Source organism: Macaca nemestrina, chromosome 2, assembly GCF_043159975.1.
Source record: "Macaca nemestrina isolate mMacNem1 chromosome 2, mMacNem.hap1, whole genome shotgun sequence".
Taxonomy (NCBI): Eukaryota; Metazoa; Chordata; class Mammalia; order Primates; family Cercopithecidae; genus Macaca; species Macaca nemestrina.
The window spans coordinates 171843485-171871242 of NC_092126.1; the positions used below are offsets into that span (position 1 = coordinate 171843485).

Sequence of the window (27758 nt, forward strand, 5' to 3'; positions counted from 1 at the left end):
GGAATCTTCAGATTAGCACGAAAACAAATAAACAAACAAACAAAAAATGTCACCTGGTTTCTCCAGGTTATTTTCCCACCTAATAGCTTGCCAATTCCTTCCTCCTCTTCCTGCAAGGAGGGAGCGTTCCAGTCACAGTAAACTGCCTGCAGTTATTCACATGAGTCACATTCATTTATCTCTTTCTTCATAACCACAATTCACTGAGCAATAGTTGCTTCAGAAATCACCCTCTCCAGAAAGCTTTCTCCAACTCCATGACTGGTTTTGGTTAGATGTCAAAGTATTTCACATCATCATGTTGCAATGTTTCTGTTTTATTTTCCGTGTCTGCTCAAGATATACATTCCCAACTGACTGCAGAATTCCCAGCCAGCCCCACAATAGAGCAACTTAGTAAGATAATTCCTTAAAATCTCTCTTTGTCTCTCTCTCTCTCTCTCTCTCTCTCTCTCTCTCTCTCTCTCTCTGTGTGTGTGTGTGTGTGTGTGTGTGTGTGTGTGTGTTCTATTGGTTCTGTTTCTCTGGAGAGCCCTAACACTGATTTTTCTATTTTAACTTCTTGTGTCTAGAACTTAGCACGATGAGTAAATGAAAAATTAAATCTGGTTTGGAATCGCCCTCCCTTAACACAAGAAGACTTTGCAATACAGAGCTGGTCAGCTGGTCAGAAGGAAATACTAATGAGATTGGCTGAAACTAGGTAACCAAGCTTATCCCTCAGCTGTCTGGTTACTTGATCATCTGAGGCATAATAAAAAATAATGAGGAATATATACACTGTATAAGCCTATTTATTCTGTTTGAGTGCCAGAGGAAACCTTTGCAAAGATTTCAACCAGAACCGCAAACCCTGTGAATTGGGAGTAGTTGTGTTGGAGCCTCCTCCCTGCTTAGAGATGTCAATATCAGCTGCTCTGCTAGAGTCTAAAGGCTTGGTGTCTTTCTCTATGCATCCCATCCCACCCTTTCTTGTGCAGGCTTTGATTTCTGAGTGACTGATGAGTCACTGGGAAAGACCTCCACACCAGCTGCTTGGGTCTTCCCATCCTTCAGCATCTGGCTTAAATAAAACCTCAGTATATGTCTTCAGTGAAGTAAGATACGGTGACCTGTGAACAAGCAGGTGACCAGAGTTCTGGGTAAGAATTGCCAACCTCAGGCTTTCTTCCCCAGTGATTGCTGGACTCCTGGGTTTTTACTTGAAAATGCCAGCTCATTCTCAATATGTATGATGGAGTAAGAACTTGTAAATAGGTACTGAAAACCTCTGACAATAAAGTTCTCACCGAAATGTTGCACATCACCAACTCCATCTTCCTTGGGCACCTCTCTCTGGGTATCATCCTCCTCCATTGGGATCTTCTGCTGAATCTCAAAGGATAAACTGAGATCAGTGCCAGCCTGCACACAGCAAGAAAAAAGGGTACCATGATTGGAAAGCTGAACTGATCTCTGAACACTCAAGGTCAATAGAACTTCATCTGTTGAACACAGATTTTGAACATCCGGGAAAACTAACTGCTGCTAGAGTTGAAAAACAGACGTCTTGGATCACCCTGTTATTTCACTGCTATCTTCCCTGTAAAACAACAGAACTTCACCACCAGCAGCACCACTAACAACAAAAGCACACTTTTGTCTAGAATAGACAAATTCTGGCAAACGAGTAATGGACAATGCTTAAACCAAAAGAGGAACCAGTTTCTTAGCATAGTTATTTCTTCTTGGCCATGTTGCTGCTTATTTTCTATTTTTCATCCCATGCTTATTATTTACCAGTCACCCGGTTAGGTACTTTGTCTTTATTATTTCTTCTAATTTTTACAAATCCCAAGTTATAGGGAAAGAAACCAGTGTCCTTGTTCTCAAGAGCTTCCCAAAGAGTTCCTGACTTTAAGTCTGGCTTCCTGCAGCTGACATATCTAATATTCTCTGTAGACACAGGGGAGCCCCAGGAGATGACCTGGTCCCACTGTCATGTAAGTAAGGGCCCCCATTTGTTGTACACCTAGTATGCCAAATATTGTCCCACTCGATTCTCACAATGTCTCTAAGACTAAGTGCTGTCATTTTTTTTTATTTAACAAATGAGGAGCCAGACACTGAAGATGAGTTATCAAAAGTCACATAACCAGTGATGTACATTACCTAATGAGGTGACAATCACCATCTCCTATTCAAATGCTAAAACATACCAGGTTTTGTTTATGTTGCTCTTGGTATATTAAGGAGAATGAACCTTAATGGTGGCAGAATTGGAGGTAGAAAGATAAGTTAGAGGTCTATACAATAATAAAGATAAGTTACAGGTCTATACAATAATTCAGGGGAGAGATGCTAAGAAACTAAACTAAAGGCATTTATGTACAATAGTGAGATGCAGACTGTATGATATACCTGGGAGGTAAAACGCATCAAGCCAACATGATTTATTGATTCTAGAAGGTGGGTACAGGGGAGAGAGGGTTTGATTTGGGTAAGTGATGGATGATGGTGCCATTATCTACAAACGGAAATACTGGAAGTAGAACGGATGTGGGGTGAGGAGGGGAATTTAATTCTGGACGTGTTGAATTGAAATATATCTGTAGGGCATCCAAGTGAAGTGCAGGGTAGAGAACAAGACTAGAGATGTATAGTTGGAGGATGCAGATCAAGACAAGTTTTTTTTTTTTTTCCAAAATGGGAAGGAGTAAGGCAAACTGTCTCACAGGCTGAGAGAGATGTTAAAGATCTAGGAAACAGAGAGATTAAGTGACAGAGGAATGTCCTGGGAGAATAGAGAGAGGATGAGGTCAAGAACCCAGCTGGAGTGTTGGTATTGACTAGAATAAGCTCTTTTTATTTCAAGAGAATGGGTAGTGAAAGCAGGTAAGGGTAGATGCCAATGTAGGTCAACAGCTATGTGACGGGAAGGTTATAATTAGAGGATTTTTACATACTGAGGGCCACATTTTTGTCCATGAAGAACAAGGCCAAGTCTTCCACTGAAAGTCTACCAGCATGAATATTATTTAGGAGATAACTGCTGAAATATAAACTTCCATAAGTTATACTTAAAAGAAGCTTTAAAAACTTTTGTGCTATAAGCAATACCATCAAAAGAGTGAAATGAGAGCCCACAGAGCAGAAGAAAATGTTTGTAAATTATATATCTGATAAGGGACTTGTAGCTAGAGTATGTGTAAAACTCTTAAAATTCAAAATACTTGGCAAAGTATGGTGGCTCACTCCTGTAATCCCAACACTTTGGGAGGCTGAGGCAGGAGGATCACTTGAGCCCAGGATTTCGAGACCAGCTTGGGCAACATAGAGAGATCCTGTCTCTACCAAAGATTTTAAAAAATTAGCCAGGGATGGTGCCATGTATCTGTGTTCCCAGCTACTTGGAGGCTGAGGCAGGAGGATGGCTTGAGCCCAGGAGTCAGGAGCTGCAGTGAGGTATGATCATGCTACTGAGCTCCAGACTCGGCAACAGAGCGAGACGCTGTCTAATAAAAAAATCAAAATACCCAAAGGATTTTAGACATTGCTCCAAAGGAGATATGCCGAACATCTTTAGCCATTTGGGAAAGGCACATCAATACCACAATATGATACCATTTCATACCCACTAGGATGGCTATAAGAAAAAAGACAGATTGTAACAAGTATTGGAGAGAATGGAGAAACTGGAGCACTCATAGGGTGTTTGTGGAAACACAAAATGCCTCTTTGGCTCACAATCTGCCAGTTCCTCTAAAGGTTGACAGGCTGTCATAATATCCAGAAATTCCACTCCTATGTATATACCCCAAAGAAGGCCGGGCGCGGTGGCTCAAGCCTGTAATCCCAGCACTTTGGGAGGCCGAGGCGGGTGGATCACGAGGTCAGGAGATCGAGACTATCCTGGCTAACATGGTGAAACGCCGTCTCTACTAAAAAAATACAAAAAAAAAAAAAAAAACAACTAGCCGGGCGTGGTGGCGGGCGCCTGTAGTCCCAGCTACTTGGGAGGCTGAGGCGGGAGAATGGCGTGAACCCGGGAGGCGGAGCTTGCAGTGAGCCGAGATCACGCCACTGCACTCCAGCCTGGGAGACACAGGGAGACTCCATCTCAAAAAAAAAAAAAAAAAAAAGAAAACATATGTTCTCACAGAAACTCGTATGTAAATGTTCATGGTGTCATTATTTGTAATAGCAAAAAATGGAAACAACTCCAATGTCTTTCAAAAGTGAATGGATAAAGTGTGATATATCTATACGGTGGAATGTCATTCAGCAATACAAAGGAACAAAGTACTGACACAATGCTTCAACATGGATGAACTTTGGAAACATGCTAAATGAAAGAAGCTAGTCACAAAAGATCACATATTACATGATTACATTTATATGAACTGTTCAGAATAGGTAAATCTATAGAGACAGAAAATAGATTTGTGGTTACCTAGAAGTGGATGTAGGGAAGAGATGAAAGAGGAATAGAGAGTGCTGCTAATGGATGTGGATTTTCTTTTGAGAGTGAGGAAAATATTCTAAAATTAGATTATGGATGACTCTTTGAATATATTAAAAACCATTGAATTGTAAACTTTAAATAGGTGAATTATATGGTATGTGAATTATATTTCAATAAAAGCTGTTTTTTTTTTTTTAAAAAAAAAAGAAGCTTCACAGAAGATTTTTAGGCAGTGAAAATACTCTGTAAGATACTGTAATAGTGGATATTGGTTATTATATATGTCTAAACCTATAGAATGTACAATACCAAGAGTGAACCCTAATGTAAACTATGGATTTTGTGTGATGGCAATGCATCAATATAAGTTCACCGGTTTACCAGTTGTAACACACATACTACCCTTGGGGATGTTAATAAGGGAAGAGGCCATGTTTGTGTGAGGATGGGGGTATATGAGAAATCTCTGTACCTTCATCTCAATTTTGCTGTGAACCAAAAAATAGTCTTTAAATAAAAAGAAGCAGAAGCTTAAAGTCTAAGGAAAAGATTGTTGACAGAGGCAAGAACTGAATACTACTAAAGACCAGATAATGATAATGGCCATTATATTTGAGCGATTATAAGTCAGGCACTGTGCTAAATGTTTTACCTACGTTATCTCCTGTTTAACGTTCACTATAACCCCATATATAAGGTACTTTTCCCTAAATTTACAGAAATACAATTAAAGCTCAGAAAAATAAAGAACTTGTCCAAAGTCAATAGTAAGAAAGACAGGAAGACAAAATGCAGACCTAGATATGTGCGAGTCTGTTCCTGAATACATGTACTGTGCTGTCTCCCACAAGCTTTGCTTTGCTTTCTAACTCCGACTTTCTAGGTTCCGCACAAATGCCAACATCTTCAGGCCAATTTCTTTTTCCAGGACATTCCTACAATGCTCTAGGTCTATCAGTCTTACAGTGATAGATAGCATTTCCACCTCTGCAGTCTTAATAAAGAGTTGCAGAATAAACACATTCATAATAAAAATGCTGTGGATAAATGTATTGATAAATGGTTACTCTCCTTAACTCCTCCACACGCAGGGGTCCTAGAAGCCCAGCTGACACCCTGTACAGAGTGATTTCCTGGTGTTCAGAGCACTTAGAGCTAGAGTAACTGAGAGCCTAACCCAGAGAAAATGCATCTCTTTATTCTATTTGAAGAGGTTATGAGTGAGAAGAAAAGAACAAAAGTTGACCTCAACTGTTGGATAGAGAGACAATGCCCATACCCATTCACCTGTCAAGGTGGTTCTTGAGTTCTATAACCCTGATGCAACCTTCCAGCTTTCCTCACGTATAACTGCAGATATATCTAAATTAGTTCCTGGCATGTAGGAGGGGTTCAAGAAGTTTTCTCTTCCTTTTTCATTCCTTTACAGTTTCCCCCTCCTCCTACTCCTACTCAATAACCATGAAAAGCTCACCATTTAAATTCGAACCCCATCTCTACCAAAAATACAGCTAAAAATTAGCTGGGCATGGTGGCGGGCTCTTGTAGTCCCAGCTACTCAGGAGGCGAGGCAGGAGAATCGCTTTAACCTGGGAGGCAGAGGTTGCAGTGAACCAAGATCACGCCACTGCACTGCAGCCTGGGCGACAGAGTGAGACTCCGTCTCAAAAATAAATAAATAAAATTAATTAAATAAAATTATAAATTCAAACTTCTAGTCTGGAATGGAGTAACTACAAAAGAAGAGAAAAAATACAAACCTAGCTCCCTAGGTTAGTTGCCTAAACTCCTCTGTGGCCTGGTAATCATGACAAAATGGTATTGGAGACTATCTGCCTCCTGATGAAACTATGAGATATCTGTCCACTTATGTCTTTATGCCACATTATTATAATGTGAGAAGCAGTAGAAGAAAAATCGTTCTTTCTAATAAAATGCAGTATACCAGTGTTTGCGTGGGCTTACATTGTGTCAGGCATTGTACTGAAATCTGTACCGACATCTTGTCATTTTATTCTCACACAGTCTTTTAAGGTAGGTTCTTCTAATTGATAGACAAGAAAATTGAGGGCAGAAGAGGAGGAATACCTTCTCTAAGGTCACCTAGTCAGTAAGGGAGGGGTCAGCAACCTCCCCTTAATCTATGTGGCCCTAAGTCAGGTCTTTCTATTTCTGCATTAGATTGTCTCTTTATCCCTTCTGTTATCACCAAGCTCCCTTTCATGGAAACTGTTCTCCTAAAAATGGTATGGAGGAAAATGATTCTAATATGTAAATAAGATTACAAGCAATTATCCAATATCAATGCAAAAATGCTAGAGTAAATATTAGAAAACAGAATCCAACACCATATTAATAAAATATACCATGACCAAGTAGGATTTATTTCTGGAATGCAAAGATGATTCAATATGAGGAAATCTATTAATTTAAATACTATATTAGTAGATATAAGAAGAATAATCATATATTATCCTCAGATGGGGAAAAAGCTTTTTAAAATTCTTTTAATTTTATTTTATTAAACACATTTTTTTGGAGACAGGGTCTCACTGTCACTCAGACTGGAATGCAGTGATGTAGTCACAGCTCACTGCAGCCTCAACCTCCTGGGCTCAAGCATTCTTCTGCGTCAGTCTTCCAAGCAGGTAGGACTACAGGCATGTGCCACTCTATCTGGCTAATATTTTTATTTTGATTTTTTAGAAACGGGGCCTCACTATGTTGCCTAGGTAGGTCTTAAACTCCTGGTCTCAAGCAATTTTCCTGCCTCAGCCTCCCAAAGTGCTGGAATTACAGGCATGAGCCACCACACTTGACAAGAAAAAAAAAAAAAGCGGGGGGCTTTTAACAAAACTCAATGCCTATGCCTGATAAAAACACTCAAGAAAATAGAAATTGAGGCATATTTTCTACACTTGATCTTAGCCGTAAGGCCAAGAAATGATGATGCATATTTTTCTATACCTCGGTACTAAACCCAGTGTTATGTTTAATCAGAAAATACTCGAGGTATTTCCACTGAGATTAGAAAAAGGTAAGGATGCTTACTCTCTGCATCTATTGAATTTTTTTTTCCTAGAGATTATAACCAACACAAATTAAAAAAGAAAAAAAATCAATTCATAGGAAATGGAAAAGAAGAAATAAAACTATTTGCAGATGATACAGTTTTCCCAGAGAACCTGAGAAAATCAATGATAAACTCACAGGCCATAAAATCAATTTTATCTTTTTAAAATGCTAAAGATAATGTTAATTTTAAAATAACTTCAGACGTCAAAAGCTGCAAAATAGCACAAAGAGCATTTTTTTCTGGAACTGCTTGATAGTAAATTGTGAACAGAGAGCCCATCACTTTTGCATAATGTGTAACCCTTCAAATAAGGGCATTTTTCAGATAACCAATACACGAGAATCAAAATCAGGAAATTGTCATTGATACTAACATTAAATTCACAAACTCCATTCAAGTTAGTTAATTATCCCAATAATATTCTTTATAGGATCCAATCTAGGAACATGTGTTACATTTTGTTTTTCTGACTCTTTAATGTTTTTGTTTGTTTGTTTGTTTGTTTCAGTCTGGAAGAGCTCAGTGTGGGTGGCCTCTCATACGCTAATTTATCCTCACTCCCACCCTCTCAGTATCAGGGGTAATGGAAGAGACAAAGAGGGTGACCACAATCAAAACCCATCCTGCCAGACATATAAAATGAAAAATTGCTTGAGTGTGTACAGAAATCTGGAAGTGATGCTATACTTTTATCTTATTTTTACTATAAAAGTTTTGAAGCAGACTATAAAAATAGGAATATGTTAAATGATGAATATTCATTCTGCTGAATTCTTCCTAGATAGAATGTTCACAAGAAAAAATTGTCTTATTTCCAAAATGGTTCTCCTAAATTAGATTTAGAAATATATCTGTTCTTAGGTCAGTATACGCTCAGCACTAACTGCGCTTCAAGAAAATCTCAGAGTCTATTCTTACATTAAATTTTAAACAGGTAATACAGAAAACACAACTATCCTCATTTTGTTAGATATTAATTCTAAGCAAGTTTTAAAAAATATTCTAAACTGACTCAGCCTCAAAGTTCCGTTGGAAATTCAGATTGTCACAAATTCTATGGGGCTGTAGTTCAAATTTCTTTATATGTAAAGCCTACAACTATTTTTTCCTAGTTATATTTTTATGGTAATCAAATTATTAGCCTTCATCCACGTTGACTGTTTGAAGGGTTCTGAAAGTATAATAGGTATATAAGTAACTTCCATGCTGTGCGTGTTTGATGAATTTCTGGGAAATCAACCAAGATATATTATTGGATTTGCTACCATTCTTGTAGAGCTGCTTTCCTGAGAACAGCTTGGAAAGGGAAAGAGGGATCATGGGCAGGGTCAAATTCCTCTTCTGGGTTGCCAGAGGCAAGAGCATACTGAGGAACTTTTTAAACATACCGGTTCCTGGCTAGGAGTGGTGGCAGGTGCCTACAGTCCCAGCTTCTCAGGAGGTAAAGGTGGGAAGATTGCTTGAGCCCAGGAGTTTGCAACCAGCCTGGGTAATATAGCGAGACCCTGTCTCTAAAACAAACATGCAAACAAATACATAAATAAAAATAAAAGTACAGGTACCTTAACCTCACTCCAGACTTTCTGAATCAGAATCTGTGTTGGTAGGTTCAGTAATATGTGTTTTTGTTGTTGTTGTTGTTGTTGTTATTTTTGAGACAGAGTCTCCCTCTGTCACCCAGGCTGGAGTGCAGTGGGATGATCTCAGCTTACTGCAACCTCCACCTCCCAGGTTCAAGTGATTCTCATGCCACAGCTTCCCAAGTAGCTGAGATTACAGGCGTGCATCACCACGCCCGGCTAATTTTTGTATTTGTAGTAGAGACGAGATTTCGCCATGTTGACCAGGCTGGTCTCAAATTCCTGGCTTCAAGTTATCCACCTGCCTTGGCCTTCCAAAGTCCTGAAATTACAGGTGTGAACCACCGTGCTCGACCAGGTTCAGTAATATGTGTTTTGAAGAAGTTTCCCAAAACAATCTTCTGTAGTAAGCTTAACACTAACCTTGATTAGCTTTGAGAAATTGTGTCCCACAGAATGTCAGTTTAACAGAATGATCCCATAAAAAACTAAGAGGAGTTTTGAAAATTATACATTCTATAGCCCCTCCTTAGCAAGCCATGGGACATATTAGTATATGCATTTAGTATAGGCTCTGAGGAAACATCTACTTAATTTTGTTTAATCCAGCATTTCTCAAATTTATTTGAGTACAGCACACACTTTCTTTTTTTTGGCACAACACAAATTACTATGCACCCCAAAGAACACGACTTTGAGAGAGATTGATATAGAACACACTCTTCTCCATGCCACCCCTTCTTTATTAATAGATCAACAACTGTTTGATGTTAGGCAACTCAGGAATGAATGTAACTTCAAACTTTTATAAGGAATATTGTACAAGGTTGCATAAGAACTTCCTGCCGGTATTCTCTGGCTCTTCCTCTGTTCGTTCCTAAACTTTAGATATTTTTAAAAAACTGATAACAGTTAGATAACCAATGTGCACTGATTTCTTACTCTATGCAGACTGTGTTCTAAGCACTTTGCAGGCATTATACCCCTTCACACACAGCCCGCTGAGGTAGTTTCTTTACTATAACAGTGTTATGACAGGATACTGAGGTACAGAGATATTAAACAACTAAACCTAAGAAAACTCACAGTGAGTGGTGAAGCAGGTATTATAGACACAAAATCCAGGTTCTCAGATTCAAAGCCTATAATGTTAACCACTTCATTATTCCACCTGAATAATGCAGATTTGATATGGTTTGGCTCTGTGTCCCACCCAAATCTCATCTCGAATTGTCATCTCCGTGTGTCAAGGGAGGGACCTGGTGGGAGGTGATTGGATCACGGGGGTGGTTCCCTCATGCTGTGCTCCTGATAGTGAGTAAGTTTTCATGAGGTCTGATGGTTTAAAAGTGTTTGGCAGTCCCCCTCACCTCCTGTCGCCATGTAAGACATGCCTTGCTTCCCCTTCACCTTCTGCCTTGATTGTAGAGTCCCTGAGGCCTCCTTGGCCATGTGGAACTGTGAGTCAATTAAATCTTTTTCCTTTATACATTGCCCAGGCTCCAGTTGTTCTTTATAGCATGTGAAAATGGACTAATACAAGATTATTTGGTAATCTCATTCAAAGCCAAAGCTTCCCTTGTTCATGGCTTCCTAAGCCCTGTCCCTAACGCTTGCTCTCTCGTCTGAGCTACAGATCTGCTTCCCTAATTGCTTGTTAGACACGTCAGTGAGGAGCTACAACTGGATTCTCAAACTTAACGTATCTCTGTAGAATCTCATCTTCCCTTTCCAAACTTACCTTTCCTTTTGTTTTCCCTCTTTCCAGCATTCATGAATTTCTTCATATGACAACTGTGAGCACGTACCATGCATTTGACACTGTGCTCTGTTGGGGACTTAAAGGTGAATCAGGGCTTCTTATTCCTGACTTCCATTTGGCTCATAACTTCAGTGAACACATGCTTCATCATGGCCACTTTCTTCTCTTTCTGCAATTTGTCCTTTCAGATTAGTCTCTCCAGCAGCTGTTTTATTCTGTCAATTGTTCTTAAGTCATATCACTTGAAAAAGAATTTGGTTGTTGGATTATCTTTCTCTGAAAGGTCATTGGCATGTCTGTAGGTGCTGTGGCAGATTGTATTCCAAAAATGACCCCACTGGCTCATCCCACCATGTGACATTGGCAGCCCTCCATCATGAGGTGGGGTCTACATTTCTCCCCTTGGATCTGGATGGGCCTGTAAATACTAGTGGAGGTGATGCTATGCTATGTGCTTTTCAAGGCTAAGTTCTAAAAGGTAAACACCTTCTTCCTGGCCCTTCAGAGAAGCTGGCCCTTGGAACCTAGGTCCTGAGTCATGAGGAAGAGGAAAGACTACATAGGGTCACTATGTGAGGTGTTCCTGGTGACAGCCCCTGCTGAGGACCCAGCTGACAGCAAGTACTAACCTCCAGACAAGTGAGTAAGGTTTCAGATGATTCCTAGTCCTTTCCTTTTCGTGTCCCCAGCTGATGCTGAGTGAAGCAGAGACAAGATGTTCTCTCTGAGCCTTAGCTAAATTGCAGAGTTGGAGCAGCATAAATATCGTCATTGTTTTAAGCCGCTGAGTTGTGGGGTGTCTGTTACACTGCAATCGACAATGAGAACAGGTGCCTACCTTTATTTTCACCAGCTATTGACAGGGGCAGAGTCACATGGCATAAAGTATAGCTACCTGGAAAGAGCTGCTGCTGGGGAAGCAGGCACCATTATTAAGTGTCAATTGTGTGCCATCGTTTCACATTCTTAATCATCTGTAGCACTTAATAAAGTACTTCACATGTAGTATATGTTGAATAAATATTTACCAAATCGAGTTGAAATATGGTGTGATAGTTAAGTACATGACCTTAACAGTCAGATATACTATACAAACCGCAACTCTAGATGCTACAGCTGTGTGATGGGAAGCAAATTTCTTCCCCAACCCATCAGTTTCTATGTAATAAAAATATCATAAAACTCTGAAACTGATGTAAGGATTAAATATTTAAGGCATGTGCAAGTGCCTAAGAATGTGAGGATCATGGTAAGTCTCTGTCTCTCATTCTCTCTTAAATTTTAGGACAAGATGAGAAAAGATTGTAGTCTGATTGTGAGGGATCTTGAATGCATAGTTAAGGTTCATTTTTTAGGCATTAGGGACCCATGGAAAATTACAAAGCTGTGATATGCATAAGGCAAGGTTTGAGAAGATTACTATGGCAATAATGTGTAGAAAGGATATCTAAAACCAGCTCCGAAGCTAAAGTCAGTGTCTAAGAATGTTAGGGTATAAAAAAGGCTTAAAAATATAGCCAAGGGGATATCAGGTCAGGAATAAATGGCAGGATGATATTACAAAGGAAATTTCCATAGACTTTGATTGACTGGGTTTGAATCTACCAAGGAAAAAGTTAAGATAAGGAAAGCGAAGTCTAAAATTGGTCTTAATAATTTGACAGCATTTATTTAAAGGATCCCCTATGATTCAACAATTTCACTTCTAAAAAACTGTCTTATAAAGAAATGAGGGCAACAGTACTTAAAGTTATATGTCAGAGATATTTGCTGCATCTTTGTTTGTGATAACACAGTGTTGAAACCTGTATTACCATCAGTAGGGTCATGGTTAGGTAGACTACGATATGTTCATACAATCAAATAATATGAGAATGAGGTAAATCTATATAAACTGACCTGAATGATAAGTTGTAAGTGAAAAGAGCAAGTTGTAAAGCTATATGTGTGTGTGTATATATACACATATATATAAATCAGATGAATATATATGCATATATAGAAATCAGATGAATATACATATACATATATAAATCAGTTAACTATACATATATAAATCAGATGACTATATATACATATATATAAATCAGATGACTATATATATATATATATATAATGCCATCTGATTTTTGTTAACAGCAGGAAAAAGCCTAAGTGTTAGAAAAGAACAACACTAAGATTAATGCTGTTTTCCTCTGGGAAATGGGGATGGAAGGATGTGGGAGTGGAGTGGTCTTACAAGATTTACTTTGAAACTGATTAGATATAGATTAACTTGTAGAAAGACAAAAAGAGACGTAGATCAACTTGTATTTGGTATGAAGTGGTGCTGTACCAAAGGGTTGGATTGTGGTTAGAGTTGTGGTAGTCGTTGGCAGCAGTCAAGGGTGTATCTGGGCAGGCTTTCCAGGTTGTGGTTTTTGTAGGGCTCAGACAAGATGTGGTCGGTATGAATAGAGCTTGCAGCTAAGACTAAAGGGTCAAAGGCAAAACTCATGAGCCAGTGTCATGGGAAGCAGCACCGCAGATCATTTTTACTGTTGCTGGATCCCAGGATTGGAGGGAGTAACTCTCTCTGACACAGCCTTGTTCACCCGAAAAGCTAGCTTAGGACATCTGTCTGACTGACCAATAATTTACCCTGGATTCAACATAATAGGAGAGTCGGAAGGTAGTACAACATCCTACTTATGAAATTAATCTTTATTAATTTGTCTATTCCCACCTTAAACTTATTTACATTTTTAAGTTGGTATGTATCTATATCTGCATTCGTATCTATATCACCCATACCTGTGACTATAATTTATATAATCTATCTGTTTAGATAGATACAGACAGATATCCCTGTCTGCCTCTTCTCGTGTGAAACAATTAGCATGTATTCAAATTTGGTCTTGAACAATACTATGTATGTAAGTACGTTACAAAAAATGGATCCCACATGGGGTATTATAGTGGTATGTTGTAGAGCCAGTGTTTTATTATAGAATTACTGATTGCTTCTCCAGATGGGTTTAAATTGATGACTCTAAGAAATATTTTGCAAACTCCCCCCTTCTAGCTTACTGTCCCTACAAATGTGCTCATGGGAAGACCCACTTTCTCTTCATTACTTTAAAATGCTTTGGGCAAAGAAAAACTTGGATGTTTTTATTAAATAAACATTATCTTCAAAGCCCAATGATGAATTTTTTTAATACATGAAAGTCTCTTTCTAAATCCTTTTCAATATTTAATACATATTGTATAAGTATAAACAATACATTTGACATTTTAAAAATGCATATGCAAAGTGATTTGCAAAAGTCCCTAAAATATTTATGATTCTATTATCTACAATTTTCTTTTATTTATCCTATCTCCTGTAGATTCTGATTAGGAATAGGTAGGGATTTTTAAAAAGTGTCATGACTCAAGCCTTTCTTTCTTCCTTCTTTTCTCTTTTCTTTTTCCTTTTCTTTTCTTTTCTGTCTCTCTCTCTCTCTCTCTTTCTTTTCTTTCTTTCTTTCTAGAAAATAAAATGTGGAAATATGAGTCCCCTAAGATCCCCCTGCCTGTCATGCTGACAATGATATGCTTAGACTCTGGGATGTGTTGCCTTTTTTTGCCATGTTCCTTATTCATGGTATTTCAGAACAAAAGATTTATACATACCCATGAAGCTACATATATTCTTTTTTTAAAATCACTGTTATCAAGCCATATATCTCATAAATTAATAGAAAGATGTTGCTTGTAAGACAAAGAATTTCAGATTGCTTTAATTTTGTCAATCTCGTGTCTTTCTAAGCAGAAATACCAGCCTCAGTTTCCCTGCTTATTAAGCAATATATGCTTCCAAGCAATTGCAAAGTGAAAATGGAAATACCTTTAGAAATTACTTTATGCTTCTGCCACTAATCCGGATAGAGGCCTGGAAGCTGGAGGAAAGAGTAGAAGCTGTTTTTCTGGCACAATGCAGAGAACGTGGAGGCCTGCTCCAAATTTTAGTAGCTTTATATGCATCATTTAATATAGTTGGTGAGTGAATAGGAGAAACAAAATTACAAATTTCTCTTTAGTGGCTTGGCTAAGAAGTTGAAGTTGAGAGTAGACTGTGAATCTAAATCTTTAGGAATTAGATACATATCTAATTCCTGGTTTTACTGTGTGTGTGTGTGTGTGTGTGTGTGTGTGTGTATGGTTTTTTTTTTTTTTAATAGTTCTGTCAGTTTGGTGATAAGAAAATGTAAGTTGATGTGAAATTTTAAAAAAAGTATTGTGAGTTTAGGATCTAGTGAAAAACTGGGTAGTCTTCTAGAACCTAGTTAAATAATATACAAAATAGAATTCTTAGAAATATCAAATGTTGGTCGGGTGTGGTGGCTCATGCCTGTAATCCCAGCACTTTGGGAGGCCGAGGCAGGCTGATCACCAGGTCAGGAGTTTGAGACCAGCCTGGCCAACATCGTGAAACCCCCGTCTCTACTAAAACTACAAAAATTAGCTGGGCATGGTGGCATGTGCCTATAATCCAAGCTACTCGGAAGGCTGAAGAAGGAGAATCGCTTGAACCCCGGAGGCAGAGGTTGCAGTGAGCCAAGATCACACCACTGCACTCCAGTCTGGTAACAGAGCAAGACTCTGCCTCAAAAAAAAAAAAAAAAAAAAAAAAATCAGATGTTAGGATTTTTTTCTTTTTAAACAAAAGAATAATGGAAGAACCAGGAATCCAGACGGGAGAGTTGAGTGAACATGATACCTTCCTTTAGGGAGGAGAAACAATCCATTGGCTAGTTGGAGTTGTTTTTCAGTCATAGTGGTGGATTTGAACAATCCTTCCAACCCTTTCACCCAGTTCTTCTCTTTACTAATTGCATACCTTTGTGAGATGGGGCAACATGGGAGAGATGTGGGAAGATAAGTGGCCCTTCAGAGGTTTCCATGACTTTTTAGAATTTTAGTGTGTTGGCTCTAGTTAAAGCTGTCGATAGGAGAAGGGAAATGTCTAAAACCCTGGGTGAACAGTCACTCAGCTACTCAGAAAAACATTTGGACATTAGAAAAAACGTTGTAAACATTTATATGTGTTCCTTTTGATCTAGAAGCATCTATATTTCCTTTCCTCTAGGAGAAAAGATTCAGTAGGTTTGGCTGGTTGGCTAAAACCAGAGGACCACTGTGATGTCTTAATATTTATGCTACACAGTGTGTGGCATTTGGCAGGGACTCAAGAGAGGTTTTCTAGGTTTCATTAAATTGAGTCAAGTGGAAGGTATAATCTTTTTGTTTGTTTGTTTGTTTGTTTTGTTTTTGAGACAGATCTCACTCTGTCGCCCAGGCTGGAGTGCTGTGGCGCAATCTTGGCTCACTGCATCCTCTGCCTCCAGGGCTCAAATGATTCTTCCACATTCACCTCCTGAGCAACTGGAACTACCAGTGCATGCCACCACGCCCAGCTAGTTTTTGTAGGGACAGGGTCTCCCTGTGTTGTCTGTCTGGTCTCAAGCGATCTGCCAACCTCGATCTCCCAAAGTGCTGGGATTACAGGCGTGAACCACCGCGCCTGGCCACAGTCTTTTAGAAGTCAAAACTATTTAAAAATGTTGATAAAATGTTTATTAAGTATGTCATTCAATATGTGTTCATAGATTACCTGAGCAAGGGAAATTAGAGAGGGGAAATCAAAAGATGATCCATTGACAGAGAGACTGGGAGTAACTGTGATCCGGTTTCCCTGTTACTGGTGGGAAGCATTACCAGCATCTAAATCAATCAGTGCACAGGAGGATATTGGGGCTGGGGCAGGGCAACTTCAGCTGCCCCTGTGTTTATAAAGCAGTTGGACTTCAGTTGCTATAACTCTCTTGACCTTTCTCTCCCAGTTGGCTCACTCTGCCCCAGAAGAGAAGAGGCAACTCTCCCATGGGAGCATTTGGGAACTCCACTGGTTCTGTGTAGTTGGGAGCTAGCTGACCTCAGGAGCTACAGCGGCTGAGCTCCTTTGTGGTCTGGCAGCCCCCTGTGGGGAGGTGCACTGTGAATGGTGGTTACTCTACCTAATTTTGGAATGCAGCTTTAGGAAGTCCTCTGTTGCACTGCACCTAAGCCATACTCTCCTTTCTCAGCTTTATAGTAATGAAGTTGACTTTTTTATCTCCTTCTGCCAGACTTCCACGTCTATCTTTTCATGGTTTTCAAACTTGGTTGAGAAATGAGTGCTATTTTTTGCCCCCATCCTCAAGCCTTATAAAAGGTACTCAGCTCCATCGGCTGTATATATCTATGTACTTTGCATCTAGTTATATGAGATGTATTCATTCATTTATTCATTTAGCCGTTCATTTGGAAATACGTACTGAGCACTTAGACTGTGCCAAGCACTCTGGTAAACCCTGAGACTCTACCCACAGAAGCTCACAGTGTAGCATATTTATAATGCAGTTGAACAAGTGGGTGAGCATGAAGCTTCCCAGGAAGAAACACAGTCTGAACGAAGTTGCTCAGTTTTTGGTCTTTCCTTAACCGAGTCATAACAGAGTGGGGTTTGGCCAGAAGGTAGTCAGGTGCGATAAAAGCTTAGGCTGCAGAGGCAGTAGGGGCTCCGTTCTGAAAGGCTCTCCTTAAAAGCCATACTAAGGGCCCTGGATTTTGCCTGGTAGGCAACAGACAGCTGGTTAAAAGGTTAGAGGAAGGATGTGGTCAGATTTCTGTCTTAAATAAGTCACTTCGATAGGTTGGAGGATCAATTTGAACAGGACAAGCCTAAAGAGACTAGTTTGCAGGTTGTTCTAGGTGAGATATTATAAGAATGTGATTTAGTAGCACGTCTGTTTTTTTTGTTTGTTTGCTTTTCCTTTCCTTTTTTCTCTTGGACATTGTGAAATGAGCTAATGCACAAAAAGCATTTGCGTTTAACTGCAGTTCATAGCAAGAACTCAATAAATGTCGGCCATCATTGTTTTCTTTTTCTAAATCATCGTGTCATTTTCATCATCATCATCACCAGAGGCGATAATTTCTCTCTTACTGTTCATACTAAATAATGAGCAGCCTCCTAGAGGCAGGCTGCTCCCAGAGGAAGAGAGTCATAGAACCTTCTCTCAGACGGCTTTGGTTCAGCTGATCAAACTGCTCCCTACCCCCACTCCCATTCCACCACCACATGACTACACCTCCCCTGGCAGAATTGCCAAAGATCCTGCATTCCTACCCTGGCCATGGAGCAAAACTGTGGCATTACTGTTGGATATTAAGGATTTCCTCTTTGTTTTACTGTTATCATGCTTTCTTCTAGCCAGAACTCTACTTATCTGATAGAAAATGTAGGGTTCAATTCTTTGTTCAGCTGCCAAGATTCTTCAGTGCTTTGGCAAGGAAAGGAAATCTGGCACAAGTGTTTAGGATTGCCCACGTACCTAAGAAAACTACACTTTCTAGATGTAAAGAGTATGTGGGTGGTCTTCTCACCAATGTGCCAGCTTTATCCCTTGAATAATTGGAAATCCCCCAGCAAATACCCTATTGAAGGAATTTTACTTGACTGGTGTATTTTCAAGGTCTTATTTAAAATTATATTTGAATTAAAAACTTTCTTTTCTTGAGACAGAGTCTTGCTGTGTTGCCCAGGCTGGAGTGCAGTTGTATGCTCTCGGCTCACTGCAACCTCCGCCTCTTGGGTTCAAGCAATTCTCCTGCCTCAGCCTCCCTAGTAGTTGAGACTACAAACACCTGCCACCATGCCCAGCTAATTTGTTTTTATTTTTATTTTTAGTAGAGACTTGGTTTCACCATGTTCACCAGGCGGGTCTTGAACTCCTGACCTCAGGTGATCCTCCAGCCTCAGCCTCTCAAAGTGCTGCCATTACAGGCATGAGCCACCATGCCCGGCCTAATAATAATATTATTAGTAATACATGTAATAAGGAAAAATGACAAAAATAAAAATAATCCAAATTTAATTATAGAAAACTCTTTCTTAAACTTCTTAAAATAACCACAGAACAACCAACTGATTTTATTTCAATCTTACTTTTCTTTTCTAGCTCTCTTATAAAGATTTGTGAGCCAAAAATTAAGAAGATTCAAACGAAAAAACCTTCATAAAGATGCAGCACTTAAAGGATTATTTAAAAGAGGAAGTGTGGGCCAGGCATGGTGGGGTGGCTCACACCGGTAATCCCAGCACTTTGGGAGGCCAAGGTGGGCAGATCACTTGAATCCAGGCATTTGAGACGAGCCTGGCCAACATGGCAGAATCTTGTCTCTACTAAAAATACAAAAATTAGCTAGGCATGGTGGTGCACGCCTGTAGTCCCAGCTACTCAGGAGGCTGAGGCACGAGAATCTTTTGAATCCATCAGGCAGAGGCTCCCATGAGCTGAGATGGTGCTACTGCACCCCAGCCTGGGTGACAGAGGGAGATTCTGTCACAAAAAAAGAGGAAGTATGGTTTGTATGTTCTTTCAATATAGAATGGCTATTTTTTTTTTTTTACTCTACTGCAAGTATGGTCAATATGATTTTCCTACTGCATCTGTCTTCAAGAAGATGAGAATATTTTGAAACTAATAGCTTACAGTCTCCCCAAGGACCTCTCTTTTTGATAGTGTAATAATCTCCATATATCACCAAAGTAGAATTGTACTGGCAAAGTTAAGAATCTGGATCCAGCTTGTCAAGGCCACAGCCTTTTTTATGTTTGTTCAGTTGTCCTACAGTGATTTGCACTTGTGACAATTACCTAGATTATGGAAATTTGTAGGTTTGAGCAAATCTTTCTCTTCTCAGTGTTTTTTTCTTCTTACCTATAAATAGTGAGAATGCTAAAAGCTACAAAAACTTCTCAGGAGTTTACCATGAAATAGTCATCCTTTAAATGTAGAGATTAAATTTTAAGTTATTTGCATGAGCAGACGAGGCCATTAAGAGATAGTATAGAAAGGTAAAGGGTGTACAGGTGGATATATAAGGAACAATTTTTCCACATTTTTCAAGAACACTCAGGCAGAGTGAATTATTCATGCACCTACAAGTAAAAAAGGTAATTATCAGTTACCTTTCCACATAGTACATACTTCAAAATGTCTAACAAAGTTTGTGTCTGTTGGAATACTTTCAGCCACAAGTCTGTCAAATTAGCTTAAGGCATGTCGAAAACCATCGGCTCGTGTAACTATACATCATAGATTCGCTGGGCTTCAGGTTCATGGACCCAGATGCTTTTCATCTCTAGGTTCTGCTGAACACAGGCTTCATTCTAAGGACAGTTTCTCACAACTGCCAGCTGCAATCAGGGTTGCATGCTTTTACTTCCACTTATGATGCCGGAAAGACTTGCTTCCTGAAAGGTCCCTCAAGCATAAGGAAACGTTTTCCCTAGAGACCTTTAGTTGATTTGGGTCACATGTTCACTCCGGAACCAACAGTGGGAAAAGTTATGAGATAGCTCCTCGGCCTGTCAGGCTATTGAGGATGTGGGCTGAGTCAGAAAGGAGTAGATACCTGGCCAGAAAGGGGTGGATATCTTCCATTCTGTTGGAAAGGAAGAAAGGACAATGGATGCTTTAGGCCACCAGTAACAGTCACTCCAGAGTTCCTGGGAGGAGTAAGCCTATACAGTAAGGATGAAAACCACTGTGAACATTCATATGGAGTAAGATTTGGCAGCCGAAGCTACCAAATGAGGCAGATAAAAAAACCTATTTATAGGGAGAAGACAGAGAGAAAAGAACTGACAAGCAAGTGGGTTGGAAGATCAGAGGGTACGGCTAAGGATTTTATTGCTTTTCAAAGCAAGGAGAGAGGATGGTTTCAAGTTATCTGCAGACAGAGAAGAAATAGAGCAATAATCCTGTGACTGACTGCCCTGCTCTTAAGCACACTTTTTGTCAGAACTTCTTGCTCACTGTGAGCAGGGGAAATGAGGCTCTGAAAGACAGCGTTTTTGTGAGTAATCCAAGATGAAACTAAGTTACCTAAAGAGACAGATACGACTAGTGAATTAAACTAAGTCTGTACCCCCTCTACCATCTCCTCACACATAAACACATACTGCAGTGCTATGCAGGCAAGGAGGCTGGTCAGGAACGTGAGGCCAGTCACAGGGAAAACCAGACACATGTTCTTTGTATCTCTCAGTGGTATGTGAACCCAGCATACATTTCTTCATTACATAATGACCAAGTGATTTGAAAGATCAAAAAAATGTTAACACATACTGATCGTGATTGTACAATTGTCTGTAATTTAAGTTTGCTGTGAATTTATCTATATGTAGATGGGAACAGATAAGACTTTGCTAGGTTTGTGAAAGTCTAGTAAACTATTTGGTCAGTGTAGAAACCTAAGGGCTAGTGAGAGGAACTTCATGCAGGCTCCACTCCATAGACCCACCGACTATTCTAAGGGGACTCTTGAGATCAGTGATTAGGGGCATTGTTTTCCTTAAAAGCTTGTCATCTACAAATATGAATCCACAATTCAGTGATAATACCTTTCTGCAAGCACTATGATATGGTGCAACTTTGTTTGAAACTTCTAAGTTGAATTCATTGAAATGGGGTATTATCTGGAAGCCTCTGAAAATAACAGAGGCATGTTAGCTTGGGGTATATGTAAATTGTTGAACACCTATTCCATATCCCAGCTCTCATTAGGGGGAACTGTTGAAATTACAGCTCCATTAAGTCAAGAACTTTGGCTCAAAATGGAAGAGATGATCAAGGTATTTCCCAACTCCCACTTCTTCCTGGTCCCCTAGGCCTCCTGGCTTGCAGCCACTTGGAAGCTGCCCTGGTTGAGTACTCCAGCATCACCTTGGTGGTACTATATGCTGCTAATGGCACTGCTGCTGCTCCTTTGACCATGTGATGCAGACATCATCTCTGAAGCTCCTTCCAGAAAAGCACGTTGCCTAGTGCCTCAATACCCTTCCTTTGTCCCCATGCTATTGCCGCATAAATCTGTTACTTAACCAGACATGTTATAATTATGTGCATTTTTTTTCCCGAGGGCTAAACAGAGAGTTCTTCCACGGCAGGGACTTTCGTGATTTATAGTGCTGTATTAATTAAATAGTATGTGATCAGTAAATAAAGGAAAGAAAAGTTCTGGTGGCTTTTGGTATTGGTCCCAAGGAGGGAATTTGGGCCAAGGAGGTAAGATTGGAATAAGAGAAGAGCTCACATTGTCAGCTTAATTTCCTTTGACATCAGGCTTTCTCTTCTGCTACTTGCCAATGTTTACCAGAGCTCATAGGAAAGGTTCTATACTCTGATTTTGATTTTAGACATTGAATTTTCACTGTAATAGAGAATATTCCCATCCTTTAAGATGGGGCAAGCAAATTCTAGAAATGTGTGGTGGTCTGAAGATTGCTTAAGGAGATTTTCAGTTCTGACAGTTGAGACTACTTTATATGTTCACTGAAAGTTCCTCAGTTTCCTTGACATTTTTGGAATTCAGAGAAGTCTAAGAGGTATCTCTGCTATACCTGCCTTTCATTTTTCACAAGGAAAACAGTTGTTCGAATATTGGCAGAACAAGTTGTTTTCAGTGTACCATTTTGTGTGTGTGTGTGTGTGTATATATATATATACACAAAGATAGATAGAGACACATACAGAGAAAAAGAAATATTTTTTTTTCTGATGCAAAGTATGAAGGAAATCGAGGAGAGCACCATGTGAGAAACTAATACCTAAATTTACTACCTCAGGTTCTGGCATCAAAATATAATGAGTATAATTATATATAACCTGGCCTGCTTTTATTTATGGGGCTTGATGTATCACCCCAATTTGCAAATATAGGGTTTCCTGAAAACCGAAATTCAAACTCTTCCTGTAGAAATGTGGTCATGCCTAGTAAAGCTGCTACCCCACAGAGGTTATATATCTTTTCAATGCTAAACATTTTTGCCTGCCAGCAGCCTGGAATGAAAATAAAGCCTGAAGTTTCTGACCATTAGACAGCCTGCTGGGCCTTCCCTAGGTTACTGATATTTTCCTAGGTAGGTAGTAAGAGGAGCATGTCCCAATAGAACTTTACAAAATGTAATAGCACTTGGCAAACAATGTCTTATTTTTAGTAGCATTACCTGCTGTTGTGTTCCAGAACAAATTAGCTGTCATGGAGCTGGTGATGGTTAATTTTGTGTGTCAATTTGGCTACTTCATGGTACCCAGATATTTGGTCAAACGCTAGTCTAGATGTTGCTGTGAAGGTATTTTTTAAATATTAATATTTAAATGAGCAGCCTTTAAATAAAGCATTTTACCTCCATATTGTGGATGGGCCTCATCCAATCAGTTGGAGGCCTTAAGAGAAAAAAGACGAATTTCCCCTCAGAAAGAAAAAAATTTTATCAGTATACTACCTTTGGCCTCGCGCTATAGCATCAAATCTTCACTGGTCTCCAGCATGCTGAGACTACCCTGCAGATTTTGAATTTGCTAGTCTCCAAAATCATGTGAGCCAATTTCTTAAAATAAATCTCTGTCTGTCTCTCCCAGTTCTGTCTCTCATTCATTGGCTGTGTTTCCCTGGGGAACCTTGACTAATACAGACCCATCCTATATTCTCCACAGCATGGATTTAGGTTCCCTGGCACAGTGTCTGGGGTCTTAGAAGAACAATGAGCCTGGTCTGACCAGAAAAGACATTCAAAATCTATCATGGCGGTAGGTCATATATTTCTTTGAGTTTCATCTTGGGAGAATTGCTGAAAGCAGGACCAATTCAGCTCAGACTTACACTGGATACTCAGAATCACTAGGGACCCTGACATGGAACTCAAGTAACACCTAAAAGAAGACTTTTCCTGTAGTCTCCAGGAGAGGAGAACTTCAGGGGCTCTTGGAACTAAACCCTGGTTCTGGAATTGCCCTCTCCCAATTAGCACATTTTGGCTGCTGAAGTCTGAAGGCAAAATCTTGCTTGACTCTGGAATTTGTTCTAGTGATATGCTGCTATTTTAATTCTGAAGTGTGTTAATATCCTGACAACTCCTGGTGTTGATAAACTATAGTACTGTCCTTATACTTTGGAAAAGGGATCTGTGCCCTAGGTCTCACAGTTTAGAAAGCCTCATTCTGGTCATGCCCCTCTGGCCCTATCTTCTTTGCTTTACTCCTCTTCTTCCTTCTCCTTCTTGACCACAAACTGGAGAATCCAGGTCTGGAAATTCCATGCCCAGCTTCCCTGTTCAGGGCCTGTGAAGATCTGTTCTCTCAAAGGTACATATATTTAGATCTGAGAGGTGGCCATGGGGCCACTGGTTGTTAAGTAATGTGGATTGAACTTATAGTTGTAGGCTATTGTGAGACACAACACATATGAGACACAATAAATATAGTGTGAAATAGATCACAAAAGAGATTGAAAAGAGAGGACTTTCAGACTGAGCCAGGACTAGCTTTCCTTGCATCACTATAGTGTTTCCACTGTAGTATATAGTTCCACTAGAGTAGAATACCAAGGGGTCTGAGAATTCTAAACTCCAATTTTGTTTTCCAAGAGGTTATCAAGGAATTTTTTAAAATCGAGGTTGGAAGAAAAAAACATTTCTTTACCACTTTAACTTCGTTTTTAACTGAACTATTTAGACTTAGAGTATGCAGACATTCATTTGTACTCTAGACCATCTCTGTCAATCATTACAACAGTGGAAGAATTTGTGACTCAAATAAAGGTTTAGATTAGCTGACCACCAAGTCCCCTGCCAATGCTGTGATTCTACATGTGGTAGTTAGGGGCGGAAGAATATGGTCAGACCCTCTCTAGAGAGCTCAAGAAAAACAAAGAGGAACAGCCTCAAGCCACTAGGGCAAGGATGGTTTGACCTTAATCCAAGTTTCCTTTTGGTTAGACTTTCTATGTGAACACTACTTTTCTTCAAAGCTTCATTACCACGAAAGCCTGCAAGACATTTCATACCATGCCAGATGCGGTTACTAAATGAGGACTTGTCAAACTTGTTTGTTTTCAAACTCAATAATTTATTTGATAAATGTGGATGCATCTTGACAATTAAACTCTCAGATTCCATTGGTATTTGTTTGTCTTTGGAGTAAACAGATAAAAGAAAATTAGAATAAGCCATTGTATATTCTAAAGGACAAATAAGCAAGGTATCCTCTGAAGGACAAACAACACTGGGGTTGAGATAATAGTGGGTTTGTTTTCTGACAGGAAGCATAGTATATTCATAGAGAATGTACTCATGATATTTCTAAGACACCCACTTTGGCTTTTTGGGCATTTTATCCAGCTTCTCAAAATTCTGTGTTGTACAAATTCTTTCAAAAAGGAAAAAGAATGCCTAGAAGTTGAAATAAAGCTCTCCTGTACTCATTGTCCCCCAGGTTGGAAGCAATCAGTGTAGTCAGATATCTCTGGCTTTGCCATGCATTAAAGATGCAGAAAGGTCTTCCATTTCAGATTATTAGACTTGAAAAAGACTAAGTGGCATTGAATTCAGATGGGTTATCTACCTTGGCTTTTTATGGATTCCCTTGACAAAATATTGGTTACAATCCTACATTTTTGAAGTCTGAAAGATTCACCATTGTAAACTAGGATGGTGCTATGGACTGAATTTTTCCCCACAGCCACCCCCACCCCATTTATATGTGGAAGCCCTAACCCCAGTCAGAGATGGGGCATTTGGGAGATACGTAGGTTTAAATGAAACCACGAGAGTAGACCTCATGATGAAAAGCGTGCCCTCATAAGAATAGACACCTGAGAGCTTGCACACTCTCTCTGAATGTGAGAACACAGTGAGAAGACAGCAATCTACAAGCAGGAAGAGAGTCCTCACCAGATCTTGACCATGCTGGCATTCTAATCTCAGATTTCTAGGCTACAAAACTGTGAGAAAATACATTTCTGTTGTTTAAGCCACCCAGTTGATGACATTTTGTTTTGGCAGCCTAAATTGACTAGGACAGATGGACATGAACTTTGGAAGGTGCGTTGGAAGGGAAAAGTAACAAAATCCATGGAATGAAACCAACCTGAGGAGAGGAGGCATCTAGTATAGTGACCAAGGTTCAAGGGGTTTAGTGATTATTATGGCCCAGCATGGAGCCAATGGCAGAATTTTTTTAGAATTCAGCAGATCTGGACTGGTGTCAGCCTTGTGGAAAACAGCATAAGAGAGCTGAAATTTTAAAGCCCTATTATTAGCTTTCACTCTAGTGCTAGTAAAGCTCTAGTTAGCAAGACCATGGCTGCAAAGAGTGTTAGAATTTGCAAGACCCATCTTCAGCTGTGACCGTGTATGGCATTGTGAAAATATGGTACTAGTGGTCCATTCAGACTCTTAACTTAGAGATTGGAAGCAGGACTAGCCTACTGGGGATAAAGTCAATTCCTAGAGTTCTTGAACAATAGGGTTAAGTAGAAGATTTGAGACTTTGTACCAAAGGCAGAAACTGGGCTTAGTACTAATAGTCCATGTTAGGGAAGAGGGTCAAGTAAGTAACAAAAATGTGACCAATTTTGTGATCATATTTGTGCTGAGTTTAGATAGGCTGTACCATTTATTAAATACATGGCTTTCAATAGGATTCCACTTCCTTCATCTCAAACAAGGTCTATCATCTCTCCATTTCCAAGGCCACTACATTTCTCTTTGATACTTTACTAAATAGTAACACATGCAGACACACACACACACACACACACACACACACACACACACACACACACACCAGTTTTTTAAAAATTTCTTTTTAAGCAAGACTGACTTCTCAAAACCTATCCCTGTGAGTCAGCTTACATTTAACAGAAACTATAACCTTATATCAAAGGCTTTTTTTCACAAGAGTTCAATCTCAGAGATGAATATTACTGAACAAAAATGAGAAAAGCATAAACAAATAAAAATAAGGCACCATAGCTCATCAGAGAACAAATAAAGGCCAAATGAGCTATAAATGTTAGCTTGTCTTGTACTTATTAATTTCAATAATGTATTAATATTACCAGCCTATCTTCTCCCACAAGAGACATGTTGCCAGTAAACAAAATTCACTTTCATTTCTGCTCAGTCTGATTCTATGCTTATAACTCAGTCAGCTAAACTGTGGTATTATTAGTGTGTTTATAGAATCTGAGAAGCCATGGTCTCCAGCACTCTAGATATTCTGAGCCTATTTTCATATGCTGGGCTATGTCTACCTGGGGAACCATGGTCCTAAGTACAATTGGCTATGAGACAAGACAAGAGTTTGGAAAGGTCTAATAAAATGCTAGAAAATATGGGAAAATAATTTTGGTTAAGGGATACAAATTGTTCTTGTGCCTTGATTTGAAGAGTAAGAATAAAAAGATGGTAGTATAAAGGTTTTAAAGGTGACATCCTCAGAAAATGACCTTTCTAATGATTTTCTTCTGTTACTAAGAAATGAGAAAGACCAGCACTGTGCCAATCCTATTCTTTCCCCTTTATACCTTTTAAGTCAGCTGGTATGGATCCTCATTCACGTCTTATATCCAAGAAACATTAGATAAACTTCTCTTCTTGTGCATAAAGCAACATAAGATGTTACTATGGTTTGGATACTGTTTGTTTATTCCCACAAAATCTAATGTTGAAATTTGATCCCCAGAGTTGCAGTATTGGGAGGTGGGGCCTAGTGAGAGGTGTTTGGCTAGTGGGTGGATCCCTCATGAATAGCTTGGTGCTGTTCTTCTGGTAATTGCTTGTATTAGTCCGTTTTCACGCTGCTGATAGAGACATGCCTGAGACTGGGTAATTTACAAAATAAAGAGGTTTATTGGACTTACAGTTCCACATGGCTGAGGAAGCCTCACAATCATGATGGAAGGTGAAAGACAAGGAGGAGCATGTCACATCTTACATGGATGGTGGCAGGCAAAGAGAGAGTCTGTGCAGGGAAACTC

At 39.4% G+C, this 27758-nt stretch overlaps 1 protein-coding gene and 1 long non-coding RNA gene across 14 annotated transcripts in view; one reads left to right on the forward strand and one right to left on the reverse strand.

The window, feature by feature from the left end:
• Positions 1-27758, reverse strand: part of LOC105470413 (pleckstrin homology like domain family B member 2) — a 234215-nt gene that overhangs the window by 128542 nt on the left and 77915 nt on the right. For 12 of the 13 annotated variants that reach the window (XM_071092438.1, XM_011722396.3, XM_071092445.1 and 9 more), the window contains one exon: positions 1290-1404. The exons of the other annotated variant lie outside the window; for it this stretch is intronic. In XM_071092438.1, coding sequence (XP_070948539.1) covers positions 1290-1356 — 67 coding nt within the window. In that variant the 5' untranslated portion in view covers positions 1357-1404. Of the gene's footprint in view, positions 1-1289; positions 1405-27758 lie in introns of those variants that run through there. 13 annotated transcript variants of the gene reach the window in all.
• The window catches only part of LOC105470412 (uncharacterized), a 61482-nt gene that overhangs the window by 14174 nt on the left and 19550 nt on the right, over positions 1-27758 (forward strand). The window lies entirely within an intron of this gene.